This window comes from Lutjanus erythropterus, chromosome 16 (assembly GCF_056507025.1).
Source record: "Lutjanus erythropterus isolate fLutEry1 chromosome 16, fLutEry1.hap2, whole genome shotgun sequence".
NCBI classification, from domain to species: Eukaryota; Metazoa; Chordata; class Actinopteri; order Lutjaniformes; family Lutjanidae; genus Lutjanus; species Lutjanus erythropterus.
Genome location: NC_139332.1, coordinates 35,215,054 through 35,227,279, shown reverse-complemented (window position 1 = coordinate 35,227,279; position 12,226 = coordinate 35,215,054). Strand labels below are relative to the sequence as shown.

General features: G+C 39.7%; 2 protein-coding genes across 2 annotated transcripts; both read left to right on the top strand.

Moving 5' to 3' along the window:
• The first annotated feature begins 3,025 nt into the window (after window positions 1–3,025).
• Window positions 3,026–6,285, top strand: pomca (proopiomelanocortin a). Its single transcript, XM_084738739.1, has 3 exons — window positions 3,026–3,125; window positions 4,140–4,260; window positions 5,619–6,285. Exons 2-3 carry the CDS (start codon window positions 4,144–4,146, stop codon window positions 6,144–6,146), a joined length of 645 nt encoding a protein of 214 aa, XP_084594865.1. The 5' UTR covers window positions 3,026–3,125; window positions 4,140–4,143; the 3' UTR covers window positions 6,147–6,285.
• Window positions 6,286–8,425: 2,140 nt separating this feature from the next.
• LOC146313533 (uncharacterized) lies at window positions 8,426–11,493 on the top strand. Its single transcript, XM_084739398.1, has 5 exons — window positions 8,426–8,501; window positions 8,706–8,990; window positions 9,194–9,439; window positions 9,746–9,898; window positions 11,489–11,493. Exons 1-5 carry the CDS (start codon window positions 8,441–8,443, stop codon window positions 11,491–11,493), a joined length of 750 nt encoding a protein of 249 aa, XP_084595524.1. The 5' UTR covers window positions 8,426–8,440.
• The last annotated feature ends 733 nt before the right edge of the window (window positions 11,494–12,226 follow it).

Here is a 12,226-nt window from a genome sequence, read left to right as displayed (position 1 = left end):
ATTGGTTACATTGGTGCAATTTTTGCTGCGCTGGTGCCCCTTTTATTTTTTTTCCGCTCCTGCCCCTCAGACAGCCTGAGTCCGCCACTGCCTCTCATACAGACCTTCATGGTCCTTACAGGGTGAATCCTAATGAATGAATGGCACACACACGCTCAGGTTGAATTGTCATAAACTGCGAGCAAATTGTGACAAAAGCACAGAAAGACTGAATTTAATTGCAGGAGTTTGTGAATAAAGTGCCTCCAGTTTTGATCCTGTGTGGGTGATGTTTGACTTTTATCGTACCATTACCTCCTTATACTCTTTCAGAACATACTAGAGACAGAATGTGTGTGTGTGAGTGTGTGTGAGCGTGTGTGAGTGTGTCGGTAATGGATTGATGGAGGTTCAAGGCTGTTGGAGTCCTCTAATGGGTTTATATTTACCTCTTGCCTCAGTTTGTTCCATTAGAAGAAGAGAAAACACTAAACAACTCAAAGACAGGACAGACTGACATGAACGAAGGACTGACTGCAGCGTCGGTTGGATTTAATGAAACCAGCTTCTGTCTCTAATGGCCACCAACACACACATCCACCGCACCGAACAAGTCAATCCCCTTCAGATCCATCATTAGTCACACTGAGACTCGGACAATGGAGGGATGCTGCAGCTGCTGAGTGTGTGTGTGTAACTGTAGACTCTGACCCACAGGTCTGAATCCCCTCTTCTCCCCCTGTGACAACATGTTGGTCCGGTGTTAATCTGCTGAATATGTCGGCTGACATTTAACACTCAGCTGCAGCAGCAGAGAGGTGGTGAGGGGAGATTAAGGCCGCCTTCAAATGGAACTGGTGGTTACGACACGGGAAACTTTCAGAAAATTTCCACTCATCAGGTTGTGAATACGTTGGGGACTCTTCTTGTGAACACGGTAAACACAGGCAGCATTTCATGGATTGTTCAGGATTGTTCAAATCTCCAGTTTTTGGTGATTTTGGAGTTTTTTTGTACATTTCTTTATCTAAAGGGCTTCTGCACAAAAGAAACTAACAGCTTGATTCCACTCAGCACAGGTGAGCTGTATTACAGCTGTGCAGCCACCGGAGCGGATCGCAGCCAGTCTACACAACACTGGAGAACACGTACCACGTCAAACTGCACAGAACAAATCAAGCAGGCAGGAAGTCAAGACACAGGAACTGCACAGAGAATCTGATCAATTTTCATCTAAAAGATCACGTGCAAACTCGCTATCATAAAAACAGGCAAAAAAGTATATTATTAAATCACTATATTAACTATATATTAGGTGGTAGAAGCACTTAAACCAAGGGAAAAATGACAAAACCACACCAAAGACACAAGATGCCCTGTGCAATCAAGGAGTAAGAGCAAGACTCAGAGTCCACAGCCATGCCAGCAGCAGGCTTCTAACATCAGCATGTTCACACTGACAGTACTGTCACGCTGATATTCAGCACATGATGTTTTCCATGTTCACCATCTTAGTTTAGTGTCTTAGCATGCTAACATTTCCTGACTTAGCCTTCCTAAGTCCCGCCCCTTTTCACTCATTATGTTACGTGCTCGGCCCATTTACATTGAAAAGAAAACAAAATCTTTAAAATAACCTTCTTAAAAGTTGCTGGGCGACATGTACAAGTGATACATATTCACATCTTAAGTTAGCTAATGTTAGCTAACAAGCTATCTAATCCACATCAGTCCTTAGTTTTCTAGTTAGCTTATTTTTTGCTAACATGAGCTAACTTAAGATGTGACCCTGTATGTTGCATTTACAGGAAAAGGACAGAGGTATTAAGTTTTGCTAAACTGTGATTGGAGCATTAGTCTGACTCACTGGTTGCAAACTGTGAGTATAACTCCTCCCATTGGTCACTCGCTTCAAGCAGCATGGCGGCATCCGCCACCCAAATTTTAAAGTCCCCGGGAAACAAGATCAACCTCCTGTTTACGACCTACATACTGAAAAAGGCAAATTAGTGCCTGGGACTCTAATGGTACAAACGTAAACAAGCTAACAGCTGTTAGCTTTTCTGTTGCAGCGATGTATTTTTTGAGTGGGGGTTGTGCAGTAAATGATGAAGTTAGGTGACCTTCGTCGTCATAGAAACAATAGTCAGGTGACCATCACATTTAATGTTGTGAAACAGTTGCAGTTTGATTAGGTTTAGGCACCAAAACTACTTTTAGGGAAAAGTTACTGTTTGGGTTATAAGTTAAATCGCTGGTTTTCAAACTGGGGTCCGGAGACCAACAGGGGTCCTTCAGTGGATTGCAGGGGGTCCCTAGAAAAAAAGAGGGTTGGAACATTTCAACTCTTATCACATTTTGTGGAAGTTGGAATAACAGGAAAAGAAATAAGGTTGTCTATTTTTATTGATTGTAATTGATCGTGATCCTGGTTTGATCATTGACTACAAAGACTTCAAACATTAGGAAAAGGAAAAAGTTTGGAATCTCCTGAGTTAAGTTTCATACATACCTCCTTACAGATGCAGACTTTATCGCTCTGACATGTTTCTTTTCTATGATATTTGTGTGTAAAATGACATGCCTTCTTGGAAAAAAACAAAAAAGGCACAAATGTTGTGTTATTCATACATCATTTAGAGACACTTTTACATTTGATAAGTAAAACTGGAGGCATCTCTGATTTTTCTAACAGTTTAGTTTTGCTGATGAGCATTAAAGCCTCACAGAGCTGCTCGAGTGGCAGCTGTTGACCCTTGTTTTCCTAGAAAGTTTAACTTTTCGAGTCTTCATCGGAGAGTGATGATGATGATGATGACGACAATGATGTTGACAATAGTGTGTGTGTGTGTGTGGGATGAGGTTTCATTTGTTGTCCATTTTCATGCAGCTGTGTGTGTTCACAAGCATGAATGAGAGGATGATGGGGAGATTTTAAAGTAATGACGTCACCATCTGTGTGTGTGTGTGTGTGTGTGTGTGTGTGTGTGTGTGTGTGTGTGTGTGTGTGTGTGTGACCTTGGCTGACAGGATATAAAATGGTGCGGTCAGTTGAAGGGACAAAAGTGGAGGGGAACCACAGAAATCTCTGTCCAACAGCCAAACGACAAGAAAACAGCAGACAGAGACAGAGACAGGACAGCTCGGTGAGTTTCTTCATCTGTTCAGATTTTATTTGTTTTAAACCCTATATTCTTAACTTTAATAATTTTACAACTAAAACACATCTGTAGCCTCAAATAAATACACATTATATGGGCTAATACTATTATAATTTCTAAAGTAATTGCCTGTGGAATTGTCTATGTTGTGTCTCTGTCATGTGGAGTTATATTTTTTAAAATCAGTGACAGATTTCATAAAACATTAATAATAATAATAATGATAAAGTGCTTTACATGAAAGAAATGATATGCACTAAGTGCTTCACATAAAAGTAAAAGAATAAATGAACATAAAAACAGGAATACAATGTTAATTGGTTAATGCAAAATGAGACTAATACCAATACATAAAAATAAAATAATATAAATATCATATAATATCATATAATAAAGTTGCTACATTGATGTTATAGTGAATTTTTGTGATTGTGGTAAAAACATTTTTATGATCACAAGAAAACCAAATGTGACTGAAAATCAGTTTTGTCTTGGTTCTTGTGTCAGCTGTTCACCATTTATTCTGTAAAATTTCACTCAATATTGTTTTTTTTTAATATAAAGAAATTATTATTGTGGCCTTCTTGGTTATTTTTTTTTAAATGAACTGTATTGTTGTGTTTTATTCATTTATTTCAGAGTTTTTATTGTTTGATATTTGCTTCACACCGCTATTTATCTCTTCATGTAGTTTGTCTCCGTGCTGTAAATATGTTTTTGTTGTAAGCGTGTGACTGTTGTTAAAATATATTATTTTTCTGATTCTTGTCAGTAGTTTGAGTTTTAGCGCTGGTGGTTCGTCTGTAGACATTTGGACAGACATTTATTTCTACACATCTGTGACTTTTAAATACACTACAGAGTTTTGAAAATATAAATTAAAACGAAAAGAATGACTGAATTAATGTGTCATGATAATTTTCTGCAGCAGATCAGCATGATGAAAAAAAAAAAAAAGCCCTTCATCATGTTTTGTGTCGCTGTCTGATTGGCCGGCAGGGGAATGCGTCCTGTGTGGCTATTGGTGGCGGTGGCGGTGGTGGGCGTGGCCACGGGAGCTGTCAGTCAGTGCTGGGAACATCCGAGCTGTCAGGACGTCAACTCTGAGAGCAGCATACTGGTAACACACACACACACACACACACACACACACACACACACACACACACACACACACACACACACACACACAGTATAGATCGTAAAGATCAGGTGCTAGTTGTTCTCCACCTGTTTTCTTATTTTCCTGGTTTAGAGGCGGCGCTCAGAGCTGGTAGAAAACCGATGAATCAGTGAAATAAAACAACATTTGATGATCATTTCACTGTGGTTGTTATTTAAACACAAAAGACCCCGCTGCACATGGCAGCAACACCAGAGTCTGTCTTAATGTGATGTAAGAACTTCATCAAATCCTCCATGATCCTTTTCTAAGCAACATTTTTCCTTATAGATCCTTTTATAGCCGATTGTGCATTGCGGCAACAGAAGTATCGGCCTCCTCCAGTCATCCAGAAGAGTTATCAAGCTGCAAATGTTGAATTAAATGTTTTACCAGCACCAAAATCATAAAAACGTATGGTTGTTGCATATATGATGCGTCAGAATAGATACTGCACTGGTTGACTTCAGAGTTCCGACAGGATCACAACCGTTTCAGAGGAATAGATTAATGTCAATGTAACCAATAAACATGTTGACCGGACTGAGGACACGATCTGAAGTGCTCGTCTTTGCAGCGCCCTGGACAAGTAGGGCTGCAACGGATCACAAAATTCACAGTTCGGATCGTTTAATGGTTTTTAGTCACGGCTCATGAATCATTTTTCAGATCAGTGAAAAAGAAAAAAAAAGTTGATATTAGGGTTAAATTATTTTAAAAATACATTTGGCTTTGATCTCTCTCAATGTCTCACCCACACATCTGATTGGTTCGAAGTGACAAGAAATAGCCAATCAGCACAGACACACTGAGTCACAGACAGACACAGAGCTGCTCCAGTGAGCTGAGAGGAACTGTGTGTGTGTGTGTGTGTGTGTGTGTGTGTGTGTGTGTGTGTGTGTGTGTGTGTGTGTGTGTGTGTTTGTGTGTGTGGAAGTTAAGACAGCAGATATCACCAAAGTTTCAATGTATATCACAATCTTATGACTGTTTCTATGACGACAGTATAGTTACACCAGTGGAAATGCCTTTAGTCATGGTCTCGACTGTCTTTTCACTGCAACTCTGACGTTTCAGGTGTTCTTACTTGTATAAAAGTAATAGTAACAGTAAACCTGTGTTTCACGCTATGATGGTTACATGTAGTCCGTGGATCACGTGCTGAACCGGCGGGGAGCGATCCATACGGGACACGGGACAAGAATGATTCTAATTTGCTTACAGACAACAAATTGGCCGATGCACACTTTTCATAAATCAGACAGTAAATTTGTGTGGGAACTTAAACGAAACATCTCCTCTGTCGTCTCCTGCAGGAGTGTATCCAGCTCTGTCGCTCCGACCTCACCGCAGAGACGCCAGCCATCCCGGGCGACGCCCACCTGCAACCTCTTCCTCCATCAGACCCCGAGTCTCTGCCTCCCCTCTCTCTTTTATCCTCCTCCTCCTCTCCTCAGGCCAAGCGCTCCTACTCCATGGAGCATTTCCGCTGGGGGAAGCCTGTCGGGCGCAAACGCCGCCCGGTCAAAGTCTACACCTCCAACGGCGTGGAGGAGGAGTCGGCTGAGGTTTTCCCCGGAGAGATGAGGAGGCGGGAGCTCGCCAGTAAGATGATAGCAGCAGCAGAGGACGAGGAGGTGGCGGAGGAGGAGCAGGAGGACGACGCCCACGAGAAGAAAGACGGCACGTACAAGATGAAGCACTTCCGCTGGAGCGGCCCGCCGGCCAGCAAACGCTACGGCGGCTTCATGAAGAGCTGGGACGAGCGCAGCCAGCGGCCGCTGCTCACCCTCTTCAAAAACATCATCAACAAAGACGGACAGGAGCAGAAGAGGGAGCAGTGAGGGAGGAGACGAGAGACGGAAGAGACGGAAACAAGAGGAGCAGACTGATCGGCCAACAAGACCTCCAAAATAAAATACTTTGTTTGTCATCCCCGAGCGTTTTCTGATCAATGTCTCCTTGAAATTACCTTTAAATATGATTAATTAATAAATGATACCAATTTATTTAGCTTTTAATGTCCTGTTGAGAGATGTAATCACTGCCTGGATGGATCCAGATGTTTTATGGTTGCAACTAAGGATTATTTTCATTTTCATTTATTTCACAGATTATTGTCTCATAAGTCAAGAAAACGCCAGACAAAAGTGAAATATGTTCATCCAGTTTTTCCAGAGTCAATGTTGACGATATAAAACGGAGAATATTTTCAATAGTGAGTGTGTTTTGTTTGGAAAAATGACTTGAATTGGTCCTGAAATGAGAGAGACACAGATAGATAAATATACAGAGAGAGAAAGGATGAGAAAAAAAGTTTTATATATTGTTTCATGTATATAACTGTAAATGAGATTAAAAAAATAAGATATTTGCAAGCAAAAGACATGAGACCTGTTTCTTTCATCATTTATGCATCTGTCTGTCTGTCTGTCCACCCATTCTAGAGAACTGAGACAAAACCATACCAGACACGGTTTTAATTATTACTTTTCAATTATGCTGGAAAATATATTTTAAAAGATCAAAGTCTTGGCTATCAAACCTTGTAAAGGGCCGACCCCTTTGTGATTAATTATTTTTAGATGTCAACCCCGTTGTCCAGGTGGAGAATTTTAAATTTTACATCTTAGAGAGCCAAAACATCTGGCCATATGTAGATATACTGAGAATTCTCAATGCTAATGCTAATCAAAGCATAATTCTTATTTAGCCTTGATTTAGAAGGGCTACAGAGTCGATATGTTATAGTTGAGACACATCTGATAGCAATATTATTTGATGAATTCATTGAAAAATATAAAGTTTATCAGTGTTTCAGCAGTTTTCCCGCCTTTTTTATACCAGGAAGTGAGACAGGAGTCCTTAGGGTATAGCTAAACCTTTTTTTTAACCTGATTAATCAGGTTTTTGTAAAAACAATCTGACAGGACGGGGCCAACATCTTCATTAAAAAATATACTTTAAAACCATTATGATTATAATATCACAGTAGATGTTGTTAGTTTTAGATTCTAAAGGCTTTTAACAGATTTTTAAATGGTCTGAAGTTGTAGCATAGTCGGCCATGTAATCAAGAGAAAGTGTCATTTTGTTGTTGTTGGTGCCTGAATCAAAGTACTGTGTAGCTAACTGTTGTTGTATTGGCAGACTTCCTAAGTGTTGTAATGTGTGCACACTACACATGGTAGTATATTGTTCTTTATTTTAGTATTTTAAAATTGTGATGTTGCTAATAGTAATGGAAAGGATTAGCATATCACCTGCATGTAAAATTGTACGTTGGTGTATGAAGAGGACGGGTTGATTTACTGCTCTGATCTTGCAGTGGTCAGTTTTTGATGCCACAGTTTTCAGCTGTGAAACATTTTGCTGCATATTTTCCTGCGGTTCACATCAGAAGAGCATGACGCTCTGATCAGCGTGGTTACCTTTCTCTGCAGCTGAAAACTGTTTTGTCAAAGTGTGGTTTTGTTGTTTGTTGATGAGTACGTCAGCTCGCTGCCTTTAGCTTCTGCTTTATTTTTGCTGTTTAACTTCCTTTTCAAAATCTTATCTTCAACAGTTTGTTCAACTTCCTTCTCACTCATTCTCTGTTGTCTCTCTCCTCAGCACAGTGCTGTGGCTCTGCTGGATGTTGACTGTTAACATGTTAGGATTTACAGCTTCATGATGATGATGATGATGATGTCTGTGTCTCTGAGGGTTTTTTGTCTACTGGCTCCAGAGATGGCAAATGTCCACTCATTCTGTACTCAAGTAGTACAAATACCTGAGTGAAAAAAAGACTGATAAAAGTAGAATAACTGATTTAACTTCTTGACTTTTTCGTCCTGTTATGTTGTTTTTGCCTTGTTAATCTTTTATCACATTTTCTGCTTGTTACATTTTACTAACTGATTTGAAAACATGAGCAGTAGAAAGTACAGAAGTGTTTGTACTCAAGTTACCTCCCATCTCTGACCGGGTGAGAATTAGCTGCGAGTAGAATGTGAACATTACTGTTGAGTAAATACCGGAAACTGTCAGAGAATGTGGGTTTTACACTTGTGGGCAGATGAGTTCCTCTCCTCAGCTCAGATAAAAACTGTCCTCAGTCTCCGTCTTCATGTGTTCGGGCAGTTCAGTCTGTGTGTAGATGAGGGTGAATATCTTCAGCTGTCTGTTAGCTTTGATTCTGAGCTGGAATGTCACTGCAGGTAAGAACTGAATGAACTATAACTGGTTTATAACACAAAAGTAATCAGAACTTTAATAATAATTATTATTAACATGTAGCCTGCACTGTACTGTAAGGTCTTGTGTTACTGACCTATAATATAAAAACACCAGTTAACGAGATCGTGTTCAACGTGCAATCAAATCAAATGTTTTTTATTTATTGAAAACTGTTTCTTTTGCAGAAATAATCCATGAAGTAGTTGAAGAGAGGAATCCAGCCACTCTGCCCTGTCCTCACCCTGTGGAGGGTGATGTGACGTGGAGCAGAGAGACGAACGGACACAGAGTCGACATACTTACAGCTGGTGGTGACGGGGACAAAAGACACATTAATGATCCAGGCAAAAGATTCAGTTCACAGGCTGATGAATTTAAGTCACTTCACATCCGCAGAGTCACCGTCTCAGACAGTGGAAGATATTTCTGTAATAATGAACCAGCTGTGAATCTGACTGTGATCCCATCAGGTAACATCAGACTTTAATAAAACTGTTCCTCTTTCTGTTTTACAGTTTGTATCTTCCTGTTTTAACATCGTGTCTCTGAGCTAAATCTCTCATTTTTCTCAAAGTTTGATAAAAAACGACATTGACATATTAATGAAAGGGTGAATTTCACATGTATTTTTTTTTTTTTAACTATTTTGCACTAATTAGTTTGTTGTGTACAGGACCACTGAGACTTCAGGCTCCAGAGAGGACCAGCATCACTCTGTCATGTCCCCCTGATGTTGGAGGATCAGATGTTCCAACATGGAGCAGAGACGCCGGTGACATACGACCAGCAAAGCGTTTTATTGTTTCAACGAAGACGCTGACAATAAAAGGCTTGAAACCTCGTGACTCTGGACTTTACTACTGTGATGGAAAACCTGCTGCGTATCTGACTGTGACCAGAGGAGAGACATCTGATGGAGGTGAGAGACAACAGACACTTTAACTGGAAAAGCACTTTAAAAGAAAAGCATCTCCTCAGACAAGAAGACAGTAAATATCTGTACAAACTAGACAGAAAGTTTGATGCCGAGTTCAGATAAATGTCAAGAGACTTGATGTAGACGATAGTGAACACACTCTGCTCTGTGTTGAACTCTGCTGCTCGATGAGTCACCACAAAATGTGGGCGTGTCCTTGTTTCATTTATGATCAATTATTCTGAGACACTTTATGAGATGCATTTTTTTGGGCCTTGTAACAAATGTTTTCTCTGTTCTACACTGAAGGGAAGAAGATACCAACAACAACAACTACAGGCCCACCTACAACTACAAGACAAACAACAACAATAACAACAACACCAACACCAACAACACCAACAACAACACCACCAACAACAACACCACCAACAACAACACCATCACCACCACCACGTACAGGTACGACTACAAACACAGACACCAAGTCACACCAGGAGACCCAGAGAGGACAAGAAGAGTAACATGAAACAGATCTAAATGTTCATTATAAAACTGGTCATTTTGTGCGTCTATGTTAGACACACAAAATAGTCACCTGTAGTCATCTTGTATAATTTTTATGTCTCTTTGTAGTTGTTTTGTGTCTCTCTAGTTGTCTTTGTGTCTCTTTCTAGTGGTTTTGAGTCGTTTGTGTTTCTGTAGTCATCTATGAAGTCATTTTGTGTCTTTTTTGTGTCTTTGTGGTTAAGTTGTGTCCTTGGTTTTTTTTGGTCATTTTTGTTTATTTTGTCGCCGTTTTGTGTCTCTTCGTGGTCTTTCTGCATCTCTTGATGATTATTTTGTGTATCAGGACGAATCAATAAGTGTTTGATGATGAATTGACGGATGATGAATGTTTTCTTGTCTTCCAGCTGATTCTTATCTGTGGCAGATGTGTGTTCGTACGGTGATTGGGATACTTTATTTAATCATCATGATCAGCATCACTGTCACTGCCTGGAGAAAAGGTGAATTTACTTTGACCTGCATCTAATATATTATAAACTCAAAAAAGACTAAATTCATGTTTTCAGCTCAACTCATTCACGACATGTGCAGCTGCAGCAACAGCTCTGCTTCAACTCGTCCAAAAGAAAAAGTAGTGATGGGTTTCTTTCATGGTGTCTAGTATCGATATCAACTAGTACATTTCTTGTATCACGACATCCTTGTCTGCAACCATAAAAAAGTTTTGTGCCACTAAACTTCATGAACACATGGTGGCTCCATTACTGCTATCTACAAGATACTGAAACTGAAAAAGTAGTTTCTGAGATATTTTTATGAGAAAAAAAAAAAAAAAAAACAGAGACAGAGTTGTAAGTCATGTCTAATAGTTAGTATAAACGTTCTGTTTTATATGTTGACTTCTCTAACGGTGAGATGTGATAATTTTCCCAATTTAAACCAGGGTTACAAACAGAGCTGCAATGATTAAACTTACATTAGTCAATTAGAAGAAAAAAAGCTTCTTAAATGTGATTTTTTAAAGGTTACATGAATGAATGAAAACAAGTCAGAGCAGAAGTTAAAAATAAAATAAAAATATGGTCCATCATGTTGATTGTTTTTAAGCACAACAGATACAGAAGCGACTCACAACTGAGACAGAAGCAGAAGCAGACGACTGATCCTCCATCACACAGAAACGACAACAACAAGAGGTAAACAACAGTCCAACAGTAAACAAAAACTAATGTAAACACAAACTCCACTATTCACATTCATCAGATTTGCTTTTATCGTCTGAACCCTCAGGTCTTCTGATCTCTCCCTCTCCCTCTCCGGTATTTTAGTTAGTTCAAATAATAAATGATCAAATAATTTAAAGGCTTCAAGAATCAGCTTGATTATTCACAGAGCACAGGGCTACAACATAGAATCAACTATTGTTCATAAAGGAAACGCTCAGCCTCAAAGTTGAGTAGTGATGCTTATTTCACACCCTTTCTTTAGTTTAATTTGCTGTTGGTGATATTTGCCGCTGTGTCCTCTTGTGTCTCCTCTCAGGTTGACAGGGCTGATGGACGTCCTGCACACCTCTGCAGTCTCTTTCTCTTCATCTCGTCTTGTTGTTGTTGTTTTTTTTGGGTTTGTCTTTTGTTCGCTTTGCTAAGATGGACAGCGCACTGCTCCTCCAGTTGGGTGTCATTACATCAGAGTAGAAGACGACGGCATGGCGACTTTTTAAAAGAATATTTTTGAACAAACAAAATACTTCGGGCCATGTAGAGAAAATGTCCTCTTCTGCCTTTTGCCGAACTGTTTTCTTGTAAATAAATTCTTCATGTTTCTTTCATTAAAAAAAAGCTAAACAGCACATCTGAATGTGGTTTTTCTTTCCCCTTTTTAAAAATCACTGAAGACCTTTTTGCTCATCCAGCTGACAGATGTGGGCTTACAGAGACACTGATCAAACAGCAGGATTGTTGCACAGGTGTGTCTTGGACTGGTCACAATAAAAAGACACTAAATTGTGACGTTTGACCTCGATTATCAGAACACCTCTAACACTGATCTTCATCCCCTCAATCTTAGTTTGGACAGTCTTTATTCACTGGTGGCTCCATCTAGACACGAGACGCTGATTTCACTGGTATCACTGTATTTTCAGATGCATTATTTTCAACTGACCTGATTGTATCCTGATTTTTTTTTTATATATCAAATTATTCACTAAGAAGCTCAGACATTACCCTTATTACAGTCCCCCCCTCTTTTCTTTTGGATGTGAGTAAAACGAGACGT